The sequence below is a fragment of the Micromys minutus genome (genome assembly GCF_963924665.1).
Source record: "Micromys minutus genome assembly, chromosome: 1".
NCBI lineage: Eukaryota > Metazoa > Chordata > Mammalia > Rodentia > Muridae > Micromys > Micromys minutus.
In genome coordinates, this window is record NC_137969.1 from 75,313,904 (window position 1) to 75,337,315 (window position 23,412).

At 37.3% G+C, this 23,412-nt stretch overlaps 1 protein-coding gene across 3 annotated transcripts in view; it reads left to right on the forward strand.

Moving 5' to 3' along the window:
• Window positions 1-18,195, forward strand: part of MAEL (maelstrom spermatogenic transposon silencer) — a gene marked incomplete at both ends in the record, with an annotated part of 31,330 nt that extends 13,135 nt beyond the window's left edge. For all 3 annotated transcript variants that reach the window (XM_080929429.1, XM_080929430.1, XM_080929431.1), the window contains 7 exons: window positions 2,383-2,507; window positions 3,180-3,234; window positions 3,345-3,486; window positions 14,337-14,399; window positions 15,379-15,511; window positions 17,372-17,447; window positions 18,008-18,195. In XM_080929429.1, the coding sequence (XP_080785555.1) occupies window positions 2,383-2,507; window positions 3,180-3,234; window positions 3,345-3,486; window positions 14,337-14,399; window positions 15,379-15,511; window positions 17,372-17,447; window positions 18,008-18,195 (782 nt within the window). The remainder of the gene's footprint in view (window positions 1-2,382; window positions 2,508-3,179; window positions 3,235-3,344; window positions 3,487-14,336; window positions 14,400-15,378; window positions 15,512-17,371; window positions 17,448-18,007) is intronic.
• Window positions 18,196-23,412: the final 5,217 nt, after the last annotated feature.

Below are 23,412 nucleotides of genomic sequence, written 5' to 3' on the forward strand. Positions count from 1 at the left end.
TCTGACTTTTAGTCTCTCTATTTAGAAGTCTGGTGTAATTCTGATAGGTCTACCTTTGTATGTTACTTGCCCCTTTGCCCTTGTAGCTTTTAATACTTTTCCTTTGTTCTGTGTATTTATTTTTATTTGATTATTATTTGACGAGAGGATTTTCTTTTCTGGTCCCATTTATTTGGTGTTCTATAGGCTTCATGTACCTTTATGGCCATCTTTTTCTTTAGGTTGGGGAAGTTTTCTTCTGTGATCTTTTTAAAGACATTTTCAGGTCCATTGAGCTGGAAATCTTTGTTCTCCTTTATTCCTGTTATTCTTGGATTTGGTTTTTTTCATTGTGTTGTGAATTTCCTGGATGTTTTGGGTTAGGAGTTTTTAATGTTTTTAATTTTCTTTGACCGTTGTTGTCAATCTCTTCTATGGTATCATCTACACCTGGGATTCTCTCTTCTGTCTCTTGTATTCTGATGGTGATGTTTACATCTGTAATTCCAGACCTCTTTCCTAGGTTTTCCATTTCCAGGTTTGCCTCCATTTGTGTTTTCTTTATTGTTTCTCCTTCCACTTTTAGGTCTTGGACCGATTTATGCAATTCTTTCACCTGCTTGATTGTGTTTTTCTGTATTTCTTTAAGGGATTTATTTGTTTCCTCTTTACGGGCTTCTATGTATCTGCCTGTGTTTTTCTGTATTTCTTTCAGTGGTTATTTTATATCCTCCTTAAAGGACTCTATTATCTTCATGAGATAGAATTTTAGCTTCCTGATTTTCAGGTATGTTGCTGTATTCACTGTATTCAGGGCTTTCTGTGATGGGTGAACTGAGTTCTAAAGATGTCAACATATATTGGCTTTATCTATTATTTATTATGTTGAGCTTGCCTCTCTCCCTCTGGTTATCCCTGGTGTTTGCTGGTCTGGGTGACTCTGTGTGGAGTCTGCCTCTTTTTTTTCCCCTGGGTTGCTTCAGGTTTCCTGGTATGCCTGCGGCCCTGGTTGTAGCAGACCTCTTGTGGGGTCTTACAACTGGAGGGTCTTCAGAGGAACAGAAGCTGCTGATCTGTTGCCCTGGCTGCAGTAGATCTCCAGGGAGGCTTTCAGTCCATTGGGTCAGTTGTCCTGCATGCCACTGAGCTCCTCAGGAGGTCTCCCGACTGTGGTGTTGGTTGCCCAGTTGCCCTGTATACAAAGGCACTCCTGAGATGTTGTCAAGCTGTGGTGTCTTCAGGGCAGCAGACAAGTTAGCATCAGTTGCTCAGTTGCTGTGTGTAGCTTCGGATTTCCTGGGATGCCTTCAGGCTGTGGTATCAGTTGCCCTGTGTACAGTGGATTTCCTGAAATGTCTCAGGCTGTAGTGTCAGATGTCCTGAGTGCAGCCAGCGGATCTTTTGGGATGCCTCAGACTGTGGTGTCTTCAGAGCAGACTATCTAACAGTCTGTCCCAGCAGAAAGGACAGGCAAAAGTGGGGTGGTATTCAGCGGGCAGGAATTTTGGGGCCTGATGAGTCCTGAGTCTACTGGACTCCAGAGGCAGCTGAGGGACTTTGGGGGGGGAGGGTTCTTACCAAATGCTCTTGAGTATAGCATATCTGGGATGCCTCCGGATATGGTGTCTTCAGGGGAGCAGGCTAGCAGAAAGTCTATCCCAGCAGAAAGGACAAGGCAGAAGGGTATAAACATTTTTTTAATGGGAAAAAAAAGAGGCTAGAGAAATTGCTTACTGGTTAAAGTACTTGTGGCACAAAAGTCAGGGGTGGAATTTAGATTCACAGAACTTGCCTAGTGCCTGTGATTCCAGCCTCAGACAGACACAGTGAATCCCCAGAAACTAACCATGCCAGCAAGTTCTGGATTTGAGTGAAAGACCATGACTCTGTGTAAGGAAGTAAAGATCAAATGTGATTCCTGATGGCACTCTCAGGTCTCCACATGCATGTGCATGAGTGTCCTGTTGCATCCACCCTATTCCTGCAGACATCCATACACACAAATACACATATACATGTATACACACAATAAAATAAAAAAGTTATACTATGAAATCCTCCAGCCTTATTTAACAAAACATTTTTGAAAGGCATCATGGGAACAATGCTAACACTGTACACTTGGTCATTAAGGAGCATGGGTTCAAGTAATAACTCCATTGTTGATTACTTCTGGGAGTTTCCATGGTGTCTTCCTAATTCATGTATGCATTTCCCACCTTCTAGAGTATCATAAGATTTTGTTGAAAGTATGTAAAGTATTAATGATAACCAGGCTTGGCACAAATGCTTACATGTGAATTACCCACTGCTCTCCTCCTGTAATCCTGTTTCCACACTTACCTGATAACATTTGTCTTCCTCAGCTCAGTTGTTTACCTTCCACCTCTTTATTTCCCTCAGGTGATTCTAGTCACAAGATTCCTATTTCAAACTTTGAATTTGGGCATGACCAAGCAACTGTGTTAAAAAACCTCTATAAATTTATTCATCCAAACCCAGGGAACTGGCCACCTATTTACTGCAAGGTAATATCCAGTAAGAAGTTATTTTAAGATTACTCTTTTAGTCACCTGAAGATTTTTAAAAGATACTAAAAAAATTTCAGTTTTGTGTTAGTTGTACATTTTAAAACGTTCTGAATTCATTTCTGAATTTAGTATATCCTTTAAATTCCTAAATTTTGTAAACTACAAAAGTTGATTATTTTTTTCAAATCCCCTTTGTAATATCTGCAATATTTTTTAGTCCAGTGAATAGATACTTCATTCTGTATACATAGAAGATTACATACTACACAAGATTACTTTCTAGTCAAAGCTGTCTTTGTCACATTCTTTTACCTGTTTTGCGATATTTAGAAAAGACTTTCCTTATCTAAATTCTCTAGGATAGTGGTCAAGAATTGGCCCCTAAATTTGCTGTACATTGTATTCTCATGAACAGATCACATGATCTGAACATTGAGTCCTTCATTGGCCTAAGTCTCATTAGACTTCTCAAACTGTATTAGCATGCATATAGCCATATATATATATAGCCAGTTAATAAATAGCAGTAGAGTTTTCTTATGTATGCTATTTTTAATAGTTTAATAGTTTTCAAATAGTATCTCTCCTACACACATTTTAATTTGAAAGGATTATCAATTAAAATAATCCAAAATAGGTGAAAAATAACAATGATTTTTTCTTCTGCAGTCTGATGATAGAGCCAGAGTCAATTGGTGTTTGAAACGCATGGAGCGGGCATCAGGTGAGTGGAATGGGGGTCATTGCAGAAAGTGCAGTATATATTTTTATTTTGACAGATATGTTCTGAATGCCCAAATTCACTAATTAAATATTTCTTTTCACTAATGGAAGAAATAAGGCAAGATCTAGAACTTCTCACTGTGGAGGACCTTGTGGTGGGAATCTACCAGCAAAAATTCCTTAAGGAGCCCTCTAAGACCTGGGTTCGAAGCCTCCTAGATGTGGCCATGTGGGACTATTCTAGCAACACAAGGTATTGATAATAATTTTATAATTTGCTGATGTTGATAAATTTTCTAAACTACATTCTGAGAAAATAGGCTTGGACTAGATTTTAGGTTTTGTGGTTTTGTTTTTCTTTCCAGCCTTGGAAAACTTACTTTTAAATGATGGTTTTAATATTAACACACAATAATTGATAGAAAAATACATTGTGGTTTTATACTAAAAACAAAAAATACTGCCAAATAACCTGACTTTTCCAGTTAGAATTTCTCTACTAATTAAAAAATGCTTTTAGATTTATTTTGACTTTTTAAAATTGTTTTCATCATATTGTATAATTTACACAAAGATATATAAGTAAATTTGCAAAAATTCTTATTTTATATTTTGAAATAATTGTAGAATTACTGAAAAGTTAAAATACAAATAATAAATACGTACTCTCTCAGTTTCTTAGTTAACATTAACACATTGTCATAATGATTTGTCTCTAAATACATACACACATTTCCTAAGCCACTTGAGAGTAAAGTCACTCTGCTTGTCTCCAAGCCAATATTCACTAAGAGTTAAGATTTCTCTTATAATATGATTATCAGTCAGAATATTGCCATTGACACAAAGTACTATTATCTAAGCTGAAGCTCATAGGTTGTCAGTTCTTCCATGATGTTTCTATAGATAAAACAGTATCTAGAATCCAGTCCTGAATCACATATTGCATGGTCTTCATGTCTCTTACAAGTACTTTGCTCTGGAACATTCGTTGGTCATGTGTATGCTTGTATGGTACTGTATGTTCTAGGATCATAGAATTCATGATCCTACTGCTTCAGCCTCATCCTTGCTGGTATTACAGACAGGTACTACCACTACTGGGGTTCTTAGTGTCTTATGATCTTAACATTTATTTGAAGAAAAATGAAGTCCAATTATTTTATAGAATGTTTCTCAATTTGTGTTGGTTTATGTTTCTTCATGACTAGGTTAAGGTTACACATTTTAGGAGTAATACCACAAAAAAATTCTTCTCCATATGGACATATGTCACACTTGGACATACATCAGTTTGTCCCATTCCTGATTGATGGCTTAGATCTCTTGAAGTCCCCTTTGATCAGTCACTTTCATGTACCTACCTCATAATGGGTTGGCATGAGCTCATCAATAGAGTGCTACCTAAAATATAAGGCCCAAGTTCCAATCTCCAAACAAAAGTTATTTAAAGTATTTTGCAAGTAATGAAATTCCTTAAATAGTCAAATACTAGTTCTGGCATCCAGTGATAATTTAGGTAAAAGGGCTCCTCCCATGCTTGTGAAACTGATTTATTTTCATTGTTCCTTCAGTATTTCTTAGTTAGAATTTTATAATAAAGACTTTTCTTCATTTGTTCCCTTTCTTATGTGAGTATAGACCTGTGTGGGTCTGTTTTTATTCACTGAGTTAAACTTTGTATCAGAGCTGGTTTTTAAGCTCTAATAGCATATGTGACCCGAAGAGGTTCCTTCAGACAGTGGTCTCTATATCTTTCTCACAGCATCTGGTCCCTCAAGTGCTTTTTGTTTTCTAGTACATTCTGGCTTCATCTTTCATTGTTCCATTCATCCCTTGGATTGGCAGTTTATTTGCTAGACCTTTGTTCCTTTCAGTGGCAGATAGTGCTAAGAATGAGAACTCTGTTGAGTATATATGTCTTACTGTTTGAGTCTTTGATATACTGACAGAAGTTTGAATGTTGGTGGAACTATGGCAGTTCAGAACTCATTTCTGGTTGACTTTAGTCTGAGGATAAAGTCTCAGGAATTTTCTCAAAGTGACTTAGGTTATTTCTTTCACCACTTCACAATAGTGCTTGTTTATATCTCATGTTAGTCTCACCTCTATTTGGTTGGTTTAATTAGCCTTCGGATGTATAAAGCACTAGCATTTTTCTAACAATGCATATTCAAAAGTGTCACTCACTTCACTGAAACCCTACGAAGGTTTAGAAATTGACTTGGGGAGAACTGACTCTTTATAATGTTGACTGATGTCCAAGGACAAAAGTATTATTTTTTTGTTCAAATCAACACTGTCTTTGTGGTATATTTATGTTTCTCACAATGGTTTGTAGATCTAATATTGGTACATTAATGAGGGGCAGTTTCTTTGTAAATTTTATTTCTTCTATGGAAACTGGTTTACATTCATAATTCTAACAGTATATTTGGTAATTTGTATATTTTTGGAGAACTATATAGTGTATAATAGATTTTTAAATGTTTTGAGATGTCTACAAGGAAGGAAGCCTCAAATTTTTATTTCTAAAATTTCAGTGTTTTCTAACATCCTATAGACTGAAATGTCATTTTGACTAAGTACTGCTTAATTCATTCTCTAATCTAATAAAGTCACTGTAAGCCTTTTAAATGAGCAGCATATTAAAGGCCTTTCTGGATTCTGTTTTTCTTTTTCTTTTTTCATAAATTACAGACAGATCTTTGCATTAAAACTGAACATTGCTGATTGTTATATAAAACCACTATGGTAATTATTTTTTATAACAGTATATAATCTATTTTATGAACACACGAGAATATTGTATTCTCTTTGGGGTTATAGGATTTGAATCTATCCATAAGACCTACACCGATTGTTAGCTAGTCAGTTTTCTTTCATTGAAATTAACACCCAAGATAATCAGCCATGTAAAGAAAGATGGTTTTGATTTGAAGGCTCAAGTCCATGATCAATTAGCCCTTGGCTTTTGTGACTGTTCAGGCAGTGCCTTGTAGTGGGAGTGTGTGTGGTAAAGCAAACCGTACTACCTCAACACTGGGAAGTTAAAGAGGAGGGCACTGCTGCTAAACAGTTGTTTTAGCAGACACACACTAGCCTCAACTACCTGATGGCATCTCACTCACCATCCTCCTTTTTAACATAAGCTCTGAAGCTCTCACTAGAAACCATATCTTCCATATTTGTTATGTTGAACAGACTGGCCTTAAACTTGAGATCCACCTGCCTCTGCCCACAAGCGCTGGAATTAAAGGTAGGCACCACCAAATCCTATACCTTGCTTCCTAAATAAACCTCCCAGGAACCACTAAACTGAGGACCTTTGGTGGCACTTGAGCCTTGGCAGGAACACCTTAGCTGCAGATCATTCTGCCTCACCCTCCTGAGTGCTGGGTGGAAGTAGACACATGGTACCATGTCTGCAGATTTTTTTTACTCTTTAGTTTACTCTTTGTTCTCTTGATATAGCATTTATTGGAACTAGTGTTTTACCATGTGTCCCATTAAACTGTTTGCTTTTCTTTTTCTTACAACTTTATTTTTTAAAAAAATGAGGGATACATATACAGATTTTTAAAGGCATTTTGGCATAACATTATATGAATATTTTTGTCAGTACTTAATTCTTTTAGAGGTTTGATAGCATGCATTGAAATCCCACTAGTTACCATAAGCATAAAGCACATGCAGGACAGAACGTAACATGATGGAAACAGATTTCTTGTTGAGTATAGATTAAGCACAATGATCTGTGAATAACAAAAATTGCCACAAGGCTGTTATCTTAACTCTTGGATTATTAATGATTTAAGGTCCAGGTGTACCACACTCAGAGAGGGTGCTATACATTTATTTTTTTCCTAAGAAGGACTGGAGCTTTTTTTTTTCTTTTTGGCCTTTGTTTTTCTTGAGCTTCATATAGCCTGTGAGTTGTTTCTGTGGTGTTCAGAGGTTTCTGGGGTTAGTATCCAATTATCAGTGACTGCATATTATGTCTGTTCTTTTGTGACTGGGTTACCTCACTCAAGATGATATTCTCTAGATGCATCCATTTTCTTAAGAATTTCATAAAGTCATTGTTTCTGATAGCTGAATAGTACTCCATTGTGTAAATGTACCACAATTTTTGTATCCATTCATCTACTGAAGGATATCTGGGTTCTTTCCAGCTTCTGGCTATTATAAATAGGGCTGCTATGAACATTGTGGTGCATGTATCTTTGTTGTATGTTGGAGCATCTCTGGGGTATATGCCCAGAAGTGGAATAACTGGGTCTTCAGGTAGTACTATGTCCAATTTTCTGAGGAACCACCAGACTGATTTCCAGAGTGGTTGTACCAGTTTACAACCCCACCAACAGTCAAGAAGTGTTTCTCTTTCTCCGCATCCTCACCAGCATCTGCTGCCATCTGAGTTTTTGATCCACCATTCTGGTTGGTGTGAGATGGAATCTCAGGGTTGTTTTGATTTGCATTTCTCTGATGACTAAGGATGTCGAGCACTTCCTTAGATGCTTCTCAGCCATTCAATATTCTTCAATTGAGAATTTTTTGTTTAGCTCTGTACCTCAATTTTTAATAGGGTTGTTTGATTCTCTGATTGTCTAACTTCTTGAGTTCTTTGTATACCTTGGATATTAAGCCTCTATCAGATGTGGGGTTGGTAAAGGTCTTTTCCCAATCTGTTGGCTGCCGTTTTGTTTTCAAACAGTTGACAGCTGTTTGCTTTTTTAAAGTGTCTGTACATTAAAAAGTTTGTGTATATCTTGTTGTATAATAAGTTGAAGGGTGACTTAAAAGGTATTTCCTGGTTTGTATGGTTTTTGTTTCCTGCCTCCCCCACCCCCATGGTTAAGATTTCCACAGTCACACTTTGTGTCTGTGAATTCCTAAGAAAATATAACTCCATTGTGTTGTTTATTCCTTTTGCAAAGCTTATAGTATTTTTAGCTTTAGCTATATGGGTTTTTTTAAGCTTAGAGACTTCAAAGACTTTACTGTTTTGCCATCCTTTGTATTAGTAGCTCCTCTTGGTGTATTAGTTAGCTCCATTTTATGTAGTGTCTGATAAGCCATTTCAGTATGCAAAAATTGGCATCTGTTTCTAGAGCTTTTTCTCAGGTAGAAATCTTTCTTCCACTCTTAATTTTTGTTAAGGAAACCTGTAATGTATGTTCTGTAGTGTCACTATTATTATTATTCACTTTAATTACTTTCTCTTTTACTTTTTAATCATTTATTCTCATGACAGTTTTCTGGTTTCTCTTTCAGGATGAATCTGTTTCTTTGGGAAGTTTGTAATCTATTTAGGATATTTTCCCTGTTCTGATTTCTGAGCTTAGTCAACTCTATTTCCCATTTTTTAAATTGCTTATAGTTTAAAATTTTTCTTATTCCGATTTCCATGTCCTCACATGCTTGTGTAAGAACATTTAATTCCGTGTGGAACGTTACGTTAGAATTTCCATGGGGTTTTTTGGAAGTTATAAGTGTTTTCATTATTTTCTTTGTGCTCTAATAGCTTTCTGTGATGAGGCCTGCTGTTTCCTTTGTCTCTTGGGTAGTGGTTTTGACAAGTTCAGTTCAAGGGCTCCCTCTTCTGTCAGTGCAGCAACCAACATACAGATCCACTAACAAATGACTGGTAGCGATTTTCCGTTTTTTTATTTGGTCATACAGAATCTTAAGTTTATTATTCCTTGGGCTTCCCATCACCACCATCCAGTGTCTAAGGGCCCTTGACAGATGGGCCTTTGCCTTGCCCAAGTATCTTAGGTCAGTTTTTATCTCGATTGGTTTTCCTCTTTGTGGGATGGTTTAAATTTAGTCTTAGGTATTCCCATTTCCTTTTTCTCTCTTCCCTACAGCACTTTCTGAACTCCACAGTTAAGACTTGAAATGAGAGACTGATAAATTTCTCCATTGAAATATAAAGCTTTCTCTTTATAATAGGGTTTTAGTGTTCTAGCTTCTATATTGTTAGTGTAGAACCTTGTTTTGTGGTGGTTTTTGTTTTGTTGTTTTGTCATTGTTGTTCTTGTTGATCTGTAAAGTGTTGTTCGTGATATTAGGATAAGCTCAACAGTTACTTAAGTTACTGGCCAAAGTATTTCTAGAACTACATCCAGAAGTATTTGGTGTCTATATTTTCAGTATTATCCTCTGTGCCAATGATAATATTGGTAAACTAGCACTTTGTTTTTAAAAGATTCCCAATGTTTTCTGGTATTTTTTTCCAAACAGCTGACCTTTGGTGTATATTTCTGTTCTGGCCTTTTCGCCTTACCAGAGAGATCAATAAAAAGTTTTCAGAGACAAAATGCTTTCTAAAATTCTGAAATAGTGACCAAAATACAATTTTTTAATTAAAATTTATAGTTTGTAAGCTTAGATCATGGTAATTATTCCATATACTTTAATGGCAACTGTATGCTATCTTTCTGTGTAAGATGAATTCCAGCATCAGTTAAAGGTCTTTATAATAAAAGAAATACAATGTTTAGTTTGTAAATACAGGTTCAACAATATTTAAGATAGCTTTAATGTAAGACTTTTTGGAGGCCTATGCTATAGGGTTGGTTCAGAGAGACTAATGACATAGTACTACAGCCAACTTAGTGAGAAAGCTGGAACCACATGTCTCTCCCTGTCACTGAGCACCTCAAAAGTAGTGAGATTTTGAGGGAGTTTAGTGTTAATAAATTATAGAAGCTAGTTAGAAACTGTTAATATAGGGCAAGAGGGCTAATTTTTAAACACTTCTCTAAAGCACCGACTAAAAGAATTAGTAGTAAATAGCTGATAAAACATTTTCCTAAAGTGTAGAAAAGATGGGCAGGTTTTATATGAATGTAGTTTAGTACTTAAGTAATAAGGTAGTAAGGAATGTACTATTTTAGAGGCTCAGATATTTAAATTATAATAACTATCCTGTTCTAATGTTTTTTATCCAATAGTCGTTGGGTTAACATACAATGTCTGTGGTCTACAGCACAACCATTATTTAATCAGCAAATACTGATTCAGGCATAGTGACACATAACTAACCCCAGCATGCAGAGTCAGAGGCAGGAGGATTGGTAGAGGTGCAAGGCTATCCTGATCTACATAGGAGTTCAGGCCAGCTACAGCCCCCATCAAAACAAAGCTTCCTGCACATCTTTCCTGCACAGAGCAAAATTAATGTACCCCTGCTTTCATGAAGCTAAGGCACTGCAGTAAGTAATTCTAAGAAAATTAACATTTTACTTGTAATAAATGCTAAAGAAATCAACTGAGAAGTATGTGAAAAGGGAAACTATAAAATGAATGGTCAAGAAGACTAATCATAATATGAAAGATAAGAGTAAAAGCAAACGGAATATAAAGTAAAAAGAGCCTTGTTAGAAATATTAATTTACCAAGTAGAAAAGAAAATTGATTAGCTCTGTAAGGTTTTTTAGAGATGTATTGAAAGGAAATAAGAAAGGTGTTGAGTCTATGATTATTAGATGAGTGGCAAATGACTTGGTACTAGGATGGCGACAGTGAGACAGGAGTAGGTGGTTTTAGATTGGTAAAAAGCAGACAAATTGAGGGAGAATAGAAACTGAATGACAAAGCATGAAGAGTCAAGTTTAGAATATGCTGGGAGCCTGGTGAAGCATCTAATGAGCCCACAGTGTGTAGATGAGATCACTTACAGAGGCTGAGCAAGAAGACTCAATGCAGAACCTTTATTAATAGGCTCTGTCATCACTATAATAAAGCTTGGGCTGAGCTGTGTTTGGATATGTCAGCACTTCTAGCCTACAGTTGCTATGTTACACAAATTACAGTCACTGACAGTGTCCATGATGAAGATTAGTAAGGTGAGGAGCGAAACCATGCTGCATGCAGTAACTTCACAGTCCACTGCAAAGCTGTTCCTTCGAATTTGTTCCTTGGTTTTTCTCATTTTTTGGAAATGTAAATTCTAAATTTCTGGTTCTCCTTAGTTCTATTTATGCTTAGAAATGAAGCTTGGTCCATCTTGTTTAGTGAGAACTACCAGTTAGTTAGGCTTTGCTGAAGGGGAAACCAACAAAAGAGCTTGGTAGGTTGGAGGCAGAATCCTAAATTTAAGAGCAGTCAGCTAATTTCCCATGCATGGTGTTAGACAACTGACAATTCTTTGAAAAGAAATTCAGCCTCCTAACCTGCATCATTCCTTTCTTGGTTTGTGTACATATACTTTGTGGAAAGTTCTGATAAGGCCGATCTTCAGGTAGATGTTTCTATGCCTATTTTGTGGGTTACGAAGGCAGTGACTTGAGCCATCATTCTTCATCTATTCCTAGTGTTGTTAGGTTGTCTGCTATAGAGAAACCTGTTGTAGTTCTTCTTTGCTGTATGCATCTACTTGACTCATTTTTAAAAGACTTTGGGGACAAGAAATAAATATATGCATGTATTTAATTCTCCAGCTTAAAGTCTTAGCAAGAGTAGTTTTATTTATTTTTTTGAACAACTTTATTTTAAAAAACAAAGATAAATGAATAAATTTTAAGCATTTTTGCATAAAAGTATACGAATACATTTTTGTCAGTGCTTGGCTTTTTTTCCCAAAGGTTTGATAGTGTGTATTAAGGTCTTACTAGTTAAAATGAGCAAAAAGTACATGTAAAACAGGATGTAACCCGGAATTAGTCAAGGTGAGGTTTTATATTGTGACATCACTTTAAAATTTCATCCTTAGTTTAATTAAATGAGCTTTCTTTGTTTAACAAACATTTGAGCAGATCTTGTATAATACATGAGACCCTAGATTCTGTAAGAAATGTGGGCAACTGTGGCCATAATCTTTAACCTCAGTCTCCTTTCCAATAGCAACAATGAGATAAGTGAAGATACTAGATTCTTACATAAAGGGACTTCTAAGGAACCTTAAAAAGCTTTCAAAGACTGATGTTTGATCAGACTGTAGACAAATTACTTTACTGTAATGGTTTTAAAATTATGAAATACTTTATGGAGTAAATATTTTGTCTGATTTTTTAAACAGAATTTTTGTAGGTAGTGATATAGACTGATTAGAAGACATGAGACAGCAACCCCTGCATTGATTCTGGAATATGAGCGAGTCTCACTAGACTATAGAGAACTGTAGGATGATGTGAGTTTTAATGTTTTCCTTGGAAGGAAGAGTGTAATCTGAAATAGGGGCAGAAGCAGTCATCAGGACTTCATATACTAAAAAGGAATGCAAATACCTTTATGATATATATATATATCATATAGTGTGAGGCAACATCAGAAGCTTGAAAAGAGTACACAGTAGGTAAATTGACACCAGTGTATGCGGAGCTAGAGATGGCATATAGTGCTCTTCCAGAGGACCAGAGTTCAGTTCCGAGAACCCATGTTGGGCACCTCACACTGCCTGTAACTAAAATCCCAGAGTCTGACCCTCTGTGCTCCATAGGTACCTATACTTCCTTACATGGGTACACATTTAATTTTTTAAATGACACAAACCAAATCTGATTTCCAATAGTTTTGTAAAGGTACTTTTTTTAACCACAAAAGACTCTTTTTTAGGGGTTTTGGTTTAGTGGGGAAAGATTAACGAGTAAAAGCAGATTAAACAGCACCACTTTATGTAGGATAACCATAGATAGTAGGGTAACCATAGATTTAGAAAATTTTTTGTTTGGGGGTTTGAGATTTTGAGTTTTCATATATTGTTTAATATTTTGAGTACATTATTTAAGGTTGATTTGTTATTTTTAATTATGTATCTATATGTGGGTTTGTGCACATGGGTGCTTGTACATTCAGAGGGCTTCAGAACCCCCTGGAGATGGAATTTTAGGCAGTTGTAAGCTGTCTGACATGAATTCCAGAAGTTGAACTTGTTCTCTGGAAGCACATTTTGCCCTTAACTCTTAGGCATTTCTTCTAACCCCTTGAGTGTATCTCAGACCTGATCTGTAATAGAAAACATGTATCTGGGTAGGTCCTCATGACCTGAAATCTAAACAAGGAGCAAAACTAATGAAACACTTACTAATCCTATATGGTTATCTACAAACTTAGTTTTTAAGTCTAATTTAGAGCTTTATGAATCACATTTATTGTATCACTAGTCTTTGGAAATACAGGGGGAGTTTTTAGATTGATTTTAGATAGTCTACAGTTAACTGTCACTTGGCACAAATAACTTTTTATAGTTACAGAATAGCATTTTATGGCTTTAAATGAAGATTCTTGCTACGTTTAGGCAAGCTTTGTATTGTTAGCAATACCTTTCTGAGTCTTAGTAGATGGTACTTGGTGGAAAACACAGCCATATTGTTCCTGTGTTTGTAGTTCTGGAGTGAATCATTTGTCTGACTTTGGTCTCATTCAAGCATCACTTTCTCAATGGTGCCATTGCTGGTCACTCTCTTCTACACTGGTGCTACTGCTTCGTCTTCACTGCCATAGTCTTTTGATCCTCCTTCACCACTACAAAAAAGTGTTCTGAGACCATTTCATTCAGTTCTGTGTCCTTCATGCCTAGATCATTGGCAGAGTGTGTGCAATCCATGTTTAGTGATTGAATATGTTAATTTTAGTTACTACTGTGCCTCTGAAACCCTCATCTTAAGGTAAAATTTAATTGTATAGTTTTGTGTAGTTTTCACATGAAGAATTTTACTGGAGGAGGTAACATACAATTCTACTTTAATATCTGTATTAAATTAATCTTTACGGACCATCAATATAGCTGAGTAAGTGTAAAGGTGCTTGTCCATCAGAGTTTGAGTCTGGAAACCCATGTGGCAGAGGAAGAGAACCAACTCTGCAAGTTGCCCTCTGACCTCCACATAAGCATACTCAATATTTAAATAAGCACAAACAATAAATAAAAGTTAAAAGTAAGAATATTTGAATAATAGTATTTGTTTTCATTAGAATATCTCAGCTAGTAGAGTTGGAAATACAGCATATTTTTTTAAAAGCCCTTAAACAGTTAATTTGGCTTAGCTACTTCAGTTAGTGCAGCTTTTCTTCTTGTACTGGGGATGGAACTTGAGACTTTATCACACACTCTGTCCTCGACAACTTATTATTAAAGTCCTTTTTCTTATGCAGATGCAAGTGGCATGAAGAAAATGATATTCTCTTCTGTGCTTTAGCTGTTTGCAAGAAGATCGCGTAAGTATGGGAAGGAGTTCTGCAGAGAATTCTTTCTGCCCAGTGTGCTTGCTCTTGTCAGCCAGAGTGTCTGTTCACCTTCCCTATGGAAGCCCAAGAAAACTAAAGTTTTGGTTTTTTTTATGTTACTTTTACTGTTCTGTCCACACTACTACTTACTGAACAATTTTGGTGACTCTTCAGAAGTATTTATTTTTTCTTTCTTGGGCCCCTTAAGTAGAGGCAGTTCAAAAGAATATCACTTTCTTGTGATGGTGCCCTAAAATTGTAAACTATTGTTCTTGTTAGGGAGTGAAAGCACCTACAGCCCTGTTTCAGTTTGTTTTCTGGTGCTGTGACAAGCACTATAATCAAAAGCAACTTAAGGGAGAAAAAAATGCCTTTGGCTTACATGTCTAGGCCACAGTCCATCATTGAGGGAGTGTCAGGGTAGGAACTCAAGCAGGAAACAGGAACCATGGAGGAGTGCTACTTGATAGCTCACCCTAAGCTCATGTTTAGCTGGGTTTCTTTGTAGTCTAAAGCTCGTTTGCCAAATAGGTAACTCCAATTTGATTAACAACAAAGACAATGCCCACAGACCATAACTAGGCAATTCCTGGATCTAGGCTTCTCCGGGCTATATATCAAATTGTTGACAACTGAAGGGCTAGGACAAGCCCTAAGGCTCAGAGTGCTCTGGCAGCACTGATAATTGTGGTGGTTTCATTTCTCCTTCTGCCTTCTCTTTAAACACTGGAGAATTCTACTGATCCTTACCCTCATTCCCATACCCTGTAGCAAACCTGAAATTTTATCTAGTAATTAGGAGAAGGCTGCCCAGTAATAATGATCATGGTTTAAATGCTGCCTGTTCCCATCTCTTCTCTCTCAATCTCTAGATTTTTCTTCAAATTAGAATAATACCTCTGAGATGCTTTCTTTATTGGAAAATTTCAAATAAAGCTGCTTTAGTGAAGTGTGTCTTTCATTTTTAAAGGTACTGCATCAGTAATTCTCTAGCCACTCTCTTTGGAATTCAGCTCACTGGAGCTCATGTACCACTACAAGACTATGAGGCCAGCAATAGTGTGACACCCAAAATGGTTGTATTGGATGCAGGGCGGTACCAGGTAAGAAAATCTCTGTTGTCAGCAAAACCCTAGATGTATCTAACTTCAAAGTCTGTTTCCTTTCCTACTTCTAGTTTGATTTTAAGTAATTTCTTTCTTGTCAATTTCAAGTGAAGATATATTTTCCTATCTTGTTGTCAAGGTAATATCTTCATTTTTTTTTTTTTTTTTTTTTTTTTTTGCTTCCTCAGACCTTCTTTCTAAAATTTCCAAGTTTTGAAATTCATGCTGTCCAGGCAGCAGTACCTGGTAACTCAACTAGGGAATTAGTGGGCACTTTAGTTGGGTGGGACTCCTCATTGGAGTGACAATGAACCAAAGAAGCAAGTAGTTTTCCAATAACATTTTTTTTTACTTTTCACTAAGTAATCCAGCTCCCTGTTGTTTCCGTTTCTTACTCCTCCTACCACATACCACATAAGTCTTATCGTATCCTGCACCCAGGATCATCTATTCCCAATCTCAGCTTTAGGTGGCCTCTTTTCTGACTTCCACAATCCTAGAGCAACCCAGTACCAGCAGTTCTATGACCTCTGCTGTGACTTATAGTTCACTTACTTACAGCTCCTCTGTTTTATGCTCCCTTATAGAGCTACTACATTGAATAATCCTAGGGCACCATTTGCATGTCTAAAGTTGTGGCCTCTTGGTCATATTTTCTTTTTGCCACAGTTTTAGTCTCTTTTCTACTCCTTTATCTAAACTCCATTAATCCTTTTGTTTTCATCATACTTAGTTGACAGATTAATCCTGATTAAATCTTAACTCTTCATCTACTCTACTCCTTATATGTGTGAATTAAAATGAATCTAGAATGAACTACTATGCTGCCAGGTATGGTAGTAAGTAACTATAATCACAGCCACTCTGGAAGCTAGAGAACAAAGATCACAAGTTCAGGGCCAGGCTGGAATGCATAGCAAGTTTAAGGGCAAGCTAGGCAGCTGAGTGAGACTATTTGTTCTCAAACTTAAATAAAACAAGGGAAAGAATGTACCTGCATGATATGTACAAGTCTCTGGGTTTAGTCACACACACGTAGGGGAAGGGTGAAAGAAAGGGAAGAGAAACTTCCACACCACCATAATGACTATTCTTCCTAAACTTCTTTTGCGATCAGCTTCATCAACTCATTTGCATTGCCTGGCTGTCATCATTCTATAGTCTCTTCCACTTCTGTCAGCTTTCCCCAACCTTTGCTCTAACTAATACTGATGCTTCTACTTCTCCAGGAAAACAGAAGCAGTCACAGAAAGATTTTCTATATTCCTACCACCTCATTCACTCATCTGCTTCTGCTTTATTCTCTGATGTTCATTACTGATGTTAATGAAATCTCTTGAAATCTCTTTATATTTAAAATTCTTTCACTGACCAAAAACATGTTTCTTGAATCTTTAGGGCTCTCTCAATTCTAAATCTTTCTTTTTTTTTTTTTTTTTTTTTTTTTTTTACATTTCTTTCTCTGTCTCTGTATGTATGTATGTCTGTGTATGGGGGAGGGAGGTCTGTGTCTGTAGTCGTGTAGTGATCAGAGAACTTGTAGGAGTTGGTTTTCTTCTCTGACCATGTACATTTCAGGATCAAACTCAGGTCATCAAGCTTGGCACAAGCATCTTTGCCAGCCCTGTTCTTTAATCACTCTTACCAAAAAATATACTATAATCTAATACTTTTTTAAGCCAAACTCTGAAACCTGTGACCCAGAAGTCCCCAGAGTGCATCTTGTTTCTTCCCATACAGAAAACATAATTGTGGAAATAATTATGTTTACGTCTTGGGTAATCTGGAATTAAAGTAAGCCATCTAATAATTGATAAGAGTAAACATCTTTTCTGTTATTTTCCTGTTCTTTCACAGAAGCTAAGAGTTGAGAGTCCAGGATTTTGTCATTTCAACTCTTACAATCAGGAACAAAGATCAAACACATCTCCTGGTGAGTATCTTTAGTTTATAAAGATGCCTTAAACTTCACAGAGACCCCAGGGTGTTTCCAGGTGGCCATGAGGATATAAGAAACTTGTTGAATTGAGTAAAGAAACTTGTTGAATTGAGTATTTTGTTTGAAATAACAGTTAAAATATTTTGAATGTGTGTAAAATTTTGTCCCTAATGTTATGTAGCATCCCCTAGATCTTTGAGCAGGACATTTCTAAGAAACCCTGTTTTTCTTATAGTAACTACAGTTTGATAGTTTCAATGTGATATATGATGTCTTTTGGGGAGATGAGAAATTTCAAAAGCCAGTTAAATGAAATGTTCAATGGTACCTAAAGAACTTCAGTTGGGGTTTCTTGCCTCAAAAACAAAAGGAAGTAGTACTCTTCTTCACCCATTTACTTGCCTTTTGCTCATCATCTTTTAATTGTGGCTTAGTGAGAGTCCTGCAGTGGTATATATGCCACTTCATTCATACAGAACTGTTAACTGAAGTGCCTCATTATAATACACATGTAAAATCACTATGTCTGTTTTATTATCTTTTCACTACCTTAGGTTATTATCCATCTGGGGTGAAAATTTCGGGCCCTAACAGCAGCGTTCGAGGACGAGGAATTACCCGCTTACTAGAGAACATCTCAAGCTCTTCCAACAACATCCACAGATTCTCCAACTGTGAGACCTCACTCTCACCTTACATGTCCCAAAAAGATGGATACAAATCTTTCTCCTCCTTTTCTTAATGATGATACTTTGTGCAATTTCTGGAAAAATAACAAGCCCAACTTTGTTTCTGACTACAGTCCTGTTAACAAACATCACATCAATAGTAAATGTCACTCCTAAAAACTACTTAATTTGTAAGGAAACTATTTCATAGATTAAAAGTAATTGTGGTTGGAGAAGATCTTAGCATTTTTGCTTGTTGTGTTTTGTTTTATTTTCTGCAAAGACTTATACTTTCTAGTCGTGTGATAGGTGTGCCTTAAAGTCTGAGTACTAGAACAAAAGTGGCAATTTCAAAGCATTTGAAAATATACTACTATTTCTACTGACAGTAAAGATATTAAGTATCTGTTACAAGGGAGGTTAAAATAATAACTTAATTTTTCTCATTATGAAATGGAAACTTTACAGTGACACCTGTGGACTAATTGGATTACAAATAAGAAAAGAAGGCTTTAAAATGATGACTTGTTATTTTAAATAATCTTTGAAGTAATCTGACTTTGGCAAATAAAACCAGTTAACAGGATGAAAGGCCAAAGGGAGAGACAAGAGAGCTTATGTTATTTACTCCAAGTCGCATGTATACATACAAATAATCATAGGCCTCAGAGATTTATTTTCACAGACTAGCTTAGTCTTCCAGAGAAAACACCCCAAACCATATTAATACAATTCAAGTTCATTTTCCTCTTAAAACCCCAAAAAACAAAAAACCTTTTGGGCTTTTAACTAAAACAATTCCCTTTAAGAAAATAAATATCAACTGATAACTTTTATTGGGCATCTGGTCAAGGGATCTCTGCTCCTTTGACACTTGGAGTAGCCATAACCAAGGACTTCAATAGAGTCACACAGTTACTGTTGTTGTGAGTCAGGGTCCTAAGCCTTATTTTTAATGATGCCTCTTAAATGTGTTACTCACCATCAGAGGATAGTGGGGAAGAAAAGGATATGAGGAAAGTGAACCTGTTTAGGAAGGTTTTTTGGCTCAATTCCTTTCTGTGTTGTCTGGAAATTGGCAGTTCAGTTCATAGGTCAGCAACAGTAGCTCAATCCACTCACAAGCACTTCACAGATACACCAGCAGTCCAATTCAGTAGAGAGTGGGGTTAGCAACAGTGGTGATGTGACCTAGCAGAGACAACTCAGCCTTGGCTGGAGTCAGCAGCAGGAACCAGGAGGAACACCAGAAGTTTTCAGCTGTGCCTCTCAGTGAAGTGAAGACAGGAGATACATACACGTTGCACAGATAGCTCTATAAGCCTAGCTCCATGTATGCCTCAGCACATGCATCTGTCTTAGCTGACATCATTCTGCCAATCAGCCCAAGTTCTTGGAAGCAGCAAGTACAGAGAAACTGGCTTCATGGAAGAGGTTTGGAAGAGTTCCTTATGTTTTCTTTCTTTCTTGGAGTTGGAGATCATCTTTGAAACCTGATATTCTCTTTTTTGTTTGATCCATTCTTCTTGTGAGGCTTCCCTTCAGCTTGAGTTCTTATCAGTATTTCTATCCCTTTATTGAATTTTATTTTCAAATTCTGGGTTGCCTTACTCATTTCAATCAACCTTATGGTTGTATTTTCTAGGCCATTCAATGTATATTTTAGTCAGGGTTTCTATTCCTGCACAAAATACCATGACCAAGCAGCAAGTTGAGGAGGAAAGGGTTTATTCAGCTTACACTTCCATATCGCTGTTTATCACCAAAGGAAGTCAGGACTGGAACTCAAGCAGGTCAGGAAGCAGGAGCTGATGCACAGGCCATGGAGGGATGTCACTTACTGGCTTGCTTTCCCTGGCTTGCTCAGGCTGCTTTCTTCTAGAACGCAGGTCTACCAGCCTGGGGATGGCATCACCCACAGTAGGCTGGGCCCTCCCCCCTTGATCCACTAGTTGAGAAAATGCCTTACATCTGGATTTCATGGAGGCATTTCCCCAACTGAGGCTCCTTTCTCTGTGATAATTCCAGCTTGTGTCCAGTTGACACAAAACCAGCCAGTACAATGTATTTATTCTCATTGTGCTGTTTCTGCCTTTTAAAAAATCCTGTGATGAAGTTTATGATTCTTCTTTTAAGGTGTGTCCTGGGGTTCAACTAGGTAATTTTCACTAGAGAACATTCCCATAGGACTGGAAGGTTTAGAATGCAGAGAGATGTACTCTCTGGCCTTTCAGATTGTTTATTTTTGCAATGATACCTGGGCATGTGGTCTTACTTTGCTAGTTATATGTCTAATATGGATGTAGCAGGATGGGCTGTATGTCCTGGCCCATGTCTGGAGAATGGTGTGGACTGAACTTAGGTCACTGTACGTGGTATCCAAGTTCCATCTCATTGGGGTGAATGCAGTGGGGACTCACCAGGCTGATCCAGAGCTCATTGTAGGCCATGCTATGCTAGGAAATAGATGCGGCATAGGTTGCCACTGGATAAGGTCTGGTGGGTGGGAACTGAGCAGGCACAGGATGTGTAGGTTCATTGGGGCGGGGGGGAAGGTAAAAACATGGAATAGGCTATGATAAGTAATTAGCTTTTGTCATAAAAAGTTGGGAAGTAGGATTCATGTTAGAGTACTAAGTGCCTATCTACCTTCCCTCCCCTAAAATAACAGGAAATAAAACAATACAGTTCACTCTAAAAACCAAATTGGAAATTGATGAAGAGCTAATAGAAAAGTCATGAAGGACAAATGTAAGAGAAAACTATACCAAAGAAATGTACTCTGGTTTTATTTTACTAAGGTAAGATTATGAAGAAAATCCTAGAAAATAGTAAATTTAAAAAGAAAAATGGTTAGCATGTTAGAGAGACAATAAGATGCTAAACATACCCTGGGCAGAGATACAACTAGGGCCCTGGTGACTATAAAGATTATCATAAAGGTATGGCACAAGAGCCTGGAGATGGTATCGAATGTACCTGCTGCCGCTGCTAAGGTGAACAACACCAAAGGAGCATTAAACAGTGCACTGAGCTTGGCACAGTTGAACCTGACATGAGGCTCCAAGTAGGAAGAGAATTAACAGCTATAAAGTCATTGTCTCTTAGATAACAGTGGTACACACAACCTCAAGACAACTTACCAGGAAGCCTCCCAGAAAATAGGGTTGGGGGGATGGGGGTGGAATAGCAGACTGTACATTTGTGAGCCTGATAAAACAAGTCATTAGAAAGAGGCAACCCAAAAATGAAAATGCCTCTATCAGATTGACCTGTAGGCCAGTGTGCAGGGAAATTTTTTCTTTTTTTCTTTTTCTTTTTTTCTGTATCACTCTTTCTTTCTGATGTTTTTTTTAATTGGATAATTTATGTATTTATAGTCAAATGTTATCCCCTTTCCTGGTTCCCTCCTCTCCCATTCCACCTCCCCCTACTTCTCTGAGGATGTCCCCCCTCCTATCCACCCACTCCCACCTCACCACGCTAACATTCCCCTACACTGGGAAAACAAGCCTTCTAAGGACCAAGGGCCCCTCCTCCCATTGATGCAAGACAAGGCCATCCTCTGCTACATATGTGGCTGGAGCCATGGGTCTCTCCATGTGTACTCTTTGGTGGTTTAGTCCCTGAAAGCTCTGGGACATCTGGTTGATTGTTCTTCCTATGGGGTTACAAACCCCTTCAGTTCCTTCAGTTCTTTCTCTAACTCCTCCATTGAGGTCCCCATGCTCAACCCAGTGGTTAGCATCTACATCAGTAAGGCTCTAGCAGAGCCTCTCGGAAGACATCCATATCAGGCTCCTGTCAGAAAGCACTTTGGCATTAGCAATAGTGACTGAGTTTGGTGGCTGCATATGGGATGGCTCTTCAGGTGGGGCAGTCTAGATGGCCTTTCCTTCATTCTTTGCTCCACTTTGTCCCTTTATTTCTTCCCATGAGTATTTCGTTTCCCCTTCTAAGAAGGACTGAAACATCCACAGTTTGGTCTTCCTTCTTGAGATTCATATGGTCTGTGAATTGGTATTCTGAGCTTTTGGGCTAATATCTGCTTATCAGTGAGTGCATACCATGTGTGTTCTTTTCTGACTGGGTTATCTCACTCGGTTTGATATTTTCTAGTTCTATCCATTTGCCTAAGAATTTCATGAGGTCATTGTTTTTAATAGCTGAGTAGTACTTCATTGTGTAAATGTACCATGTATCACATTTTCTCTATTCATTCCTCTGTTGAAGACATCTGGGTTCTTCCCAGCTTTTGTTTATTATAAGTAAGACTGCTATGAACATAGTAGAGCATGTGTCCTTGTTATATGTTAGGGCCTCATACCTAGGAGTGTTATAGCTGGGTCCTCACGTAACACTATGTCCAGTTTTCTGAGGATCCACCAGATTGATTTCTAGAGTAGCTGTACCAGCTTGCAATCCCACCAACAATGGAGGCATGTTCCTCTTTCTTCACATCCTCAGCAGCATCTGCTGTCACCTGAATTTTTGATCTTAGCCATTCTGACTGGTGTGAGGTGGAATCTCAGGGTTGTTTTGATTTGCATTTCCCTGATCGTTAAGGATGTTGAACATTTCTTTAGGTACTTTACTTTAGGAGCATTTGATGTTCCTCAGTTGAGAATTCTTTGTTTAGCTCTGTACTTCATTTTGATAGGATTATTTGATTCTCTGGGGTCTTAACTTTTTGAGTTCTTTGTATATATTAGGTATTAGCCCTCTATCAAATATAGGATTGGTAAAGATCTTTTCCCAATATGTTGGTTGCTATTTTGTCCTATTGACAGTGTTCTTTGCTATTTTATGAGGTCCCATTTGTCAATTTTTTCCATTTGTCAATTCTTGATCATAGAGCATAAGCCATTGGTGTTCTGTTCAGGAAATTTTTCCCTATACCTATGTGTTCAAGGTTCTTCCCCACTTTCTTTTCTACTAGTTTCTGTATATCTGGTTTTATGTGGAGGTCCTTGATCCACTTGGACTTCAGCTTTGTACAAGGAGGTAAGAATGGATCCATTTGCATTCTTTTACATGCTGACCACCAGTTGAACCAGCATCATTTGTTGAAAATGCTGTCTTTTTTCCACTGGATGGTTTTATCTTCTTTGTCAAAGATCAAGTGACCATAGGTGTGGGGGTTCATTTCTGGGTCTTCAATTCTATTCCATTGATCTACTTTCCTGTCTCTGTACTAATACCATACAATGTTCAATAGAAACTGAGAAAATTCAAAAAATTATCAAATCCTACTACAAAAGCCTATATTCAACAAAACTGGAAAGTCTGAA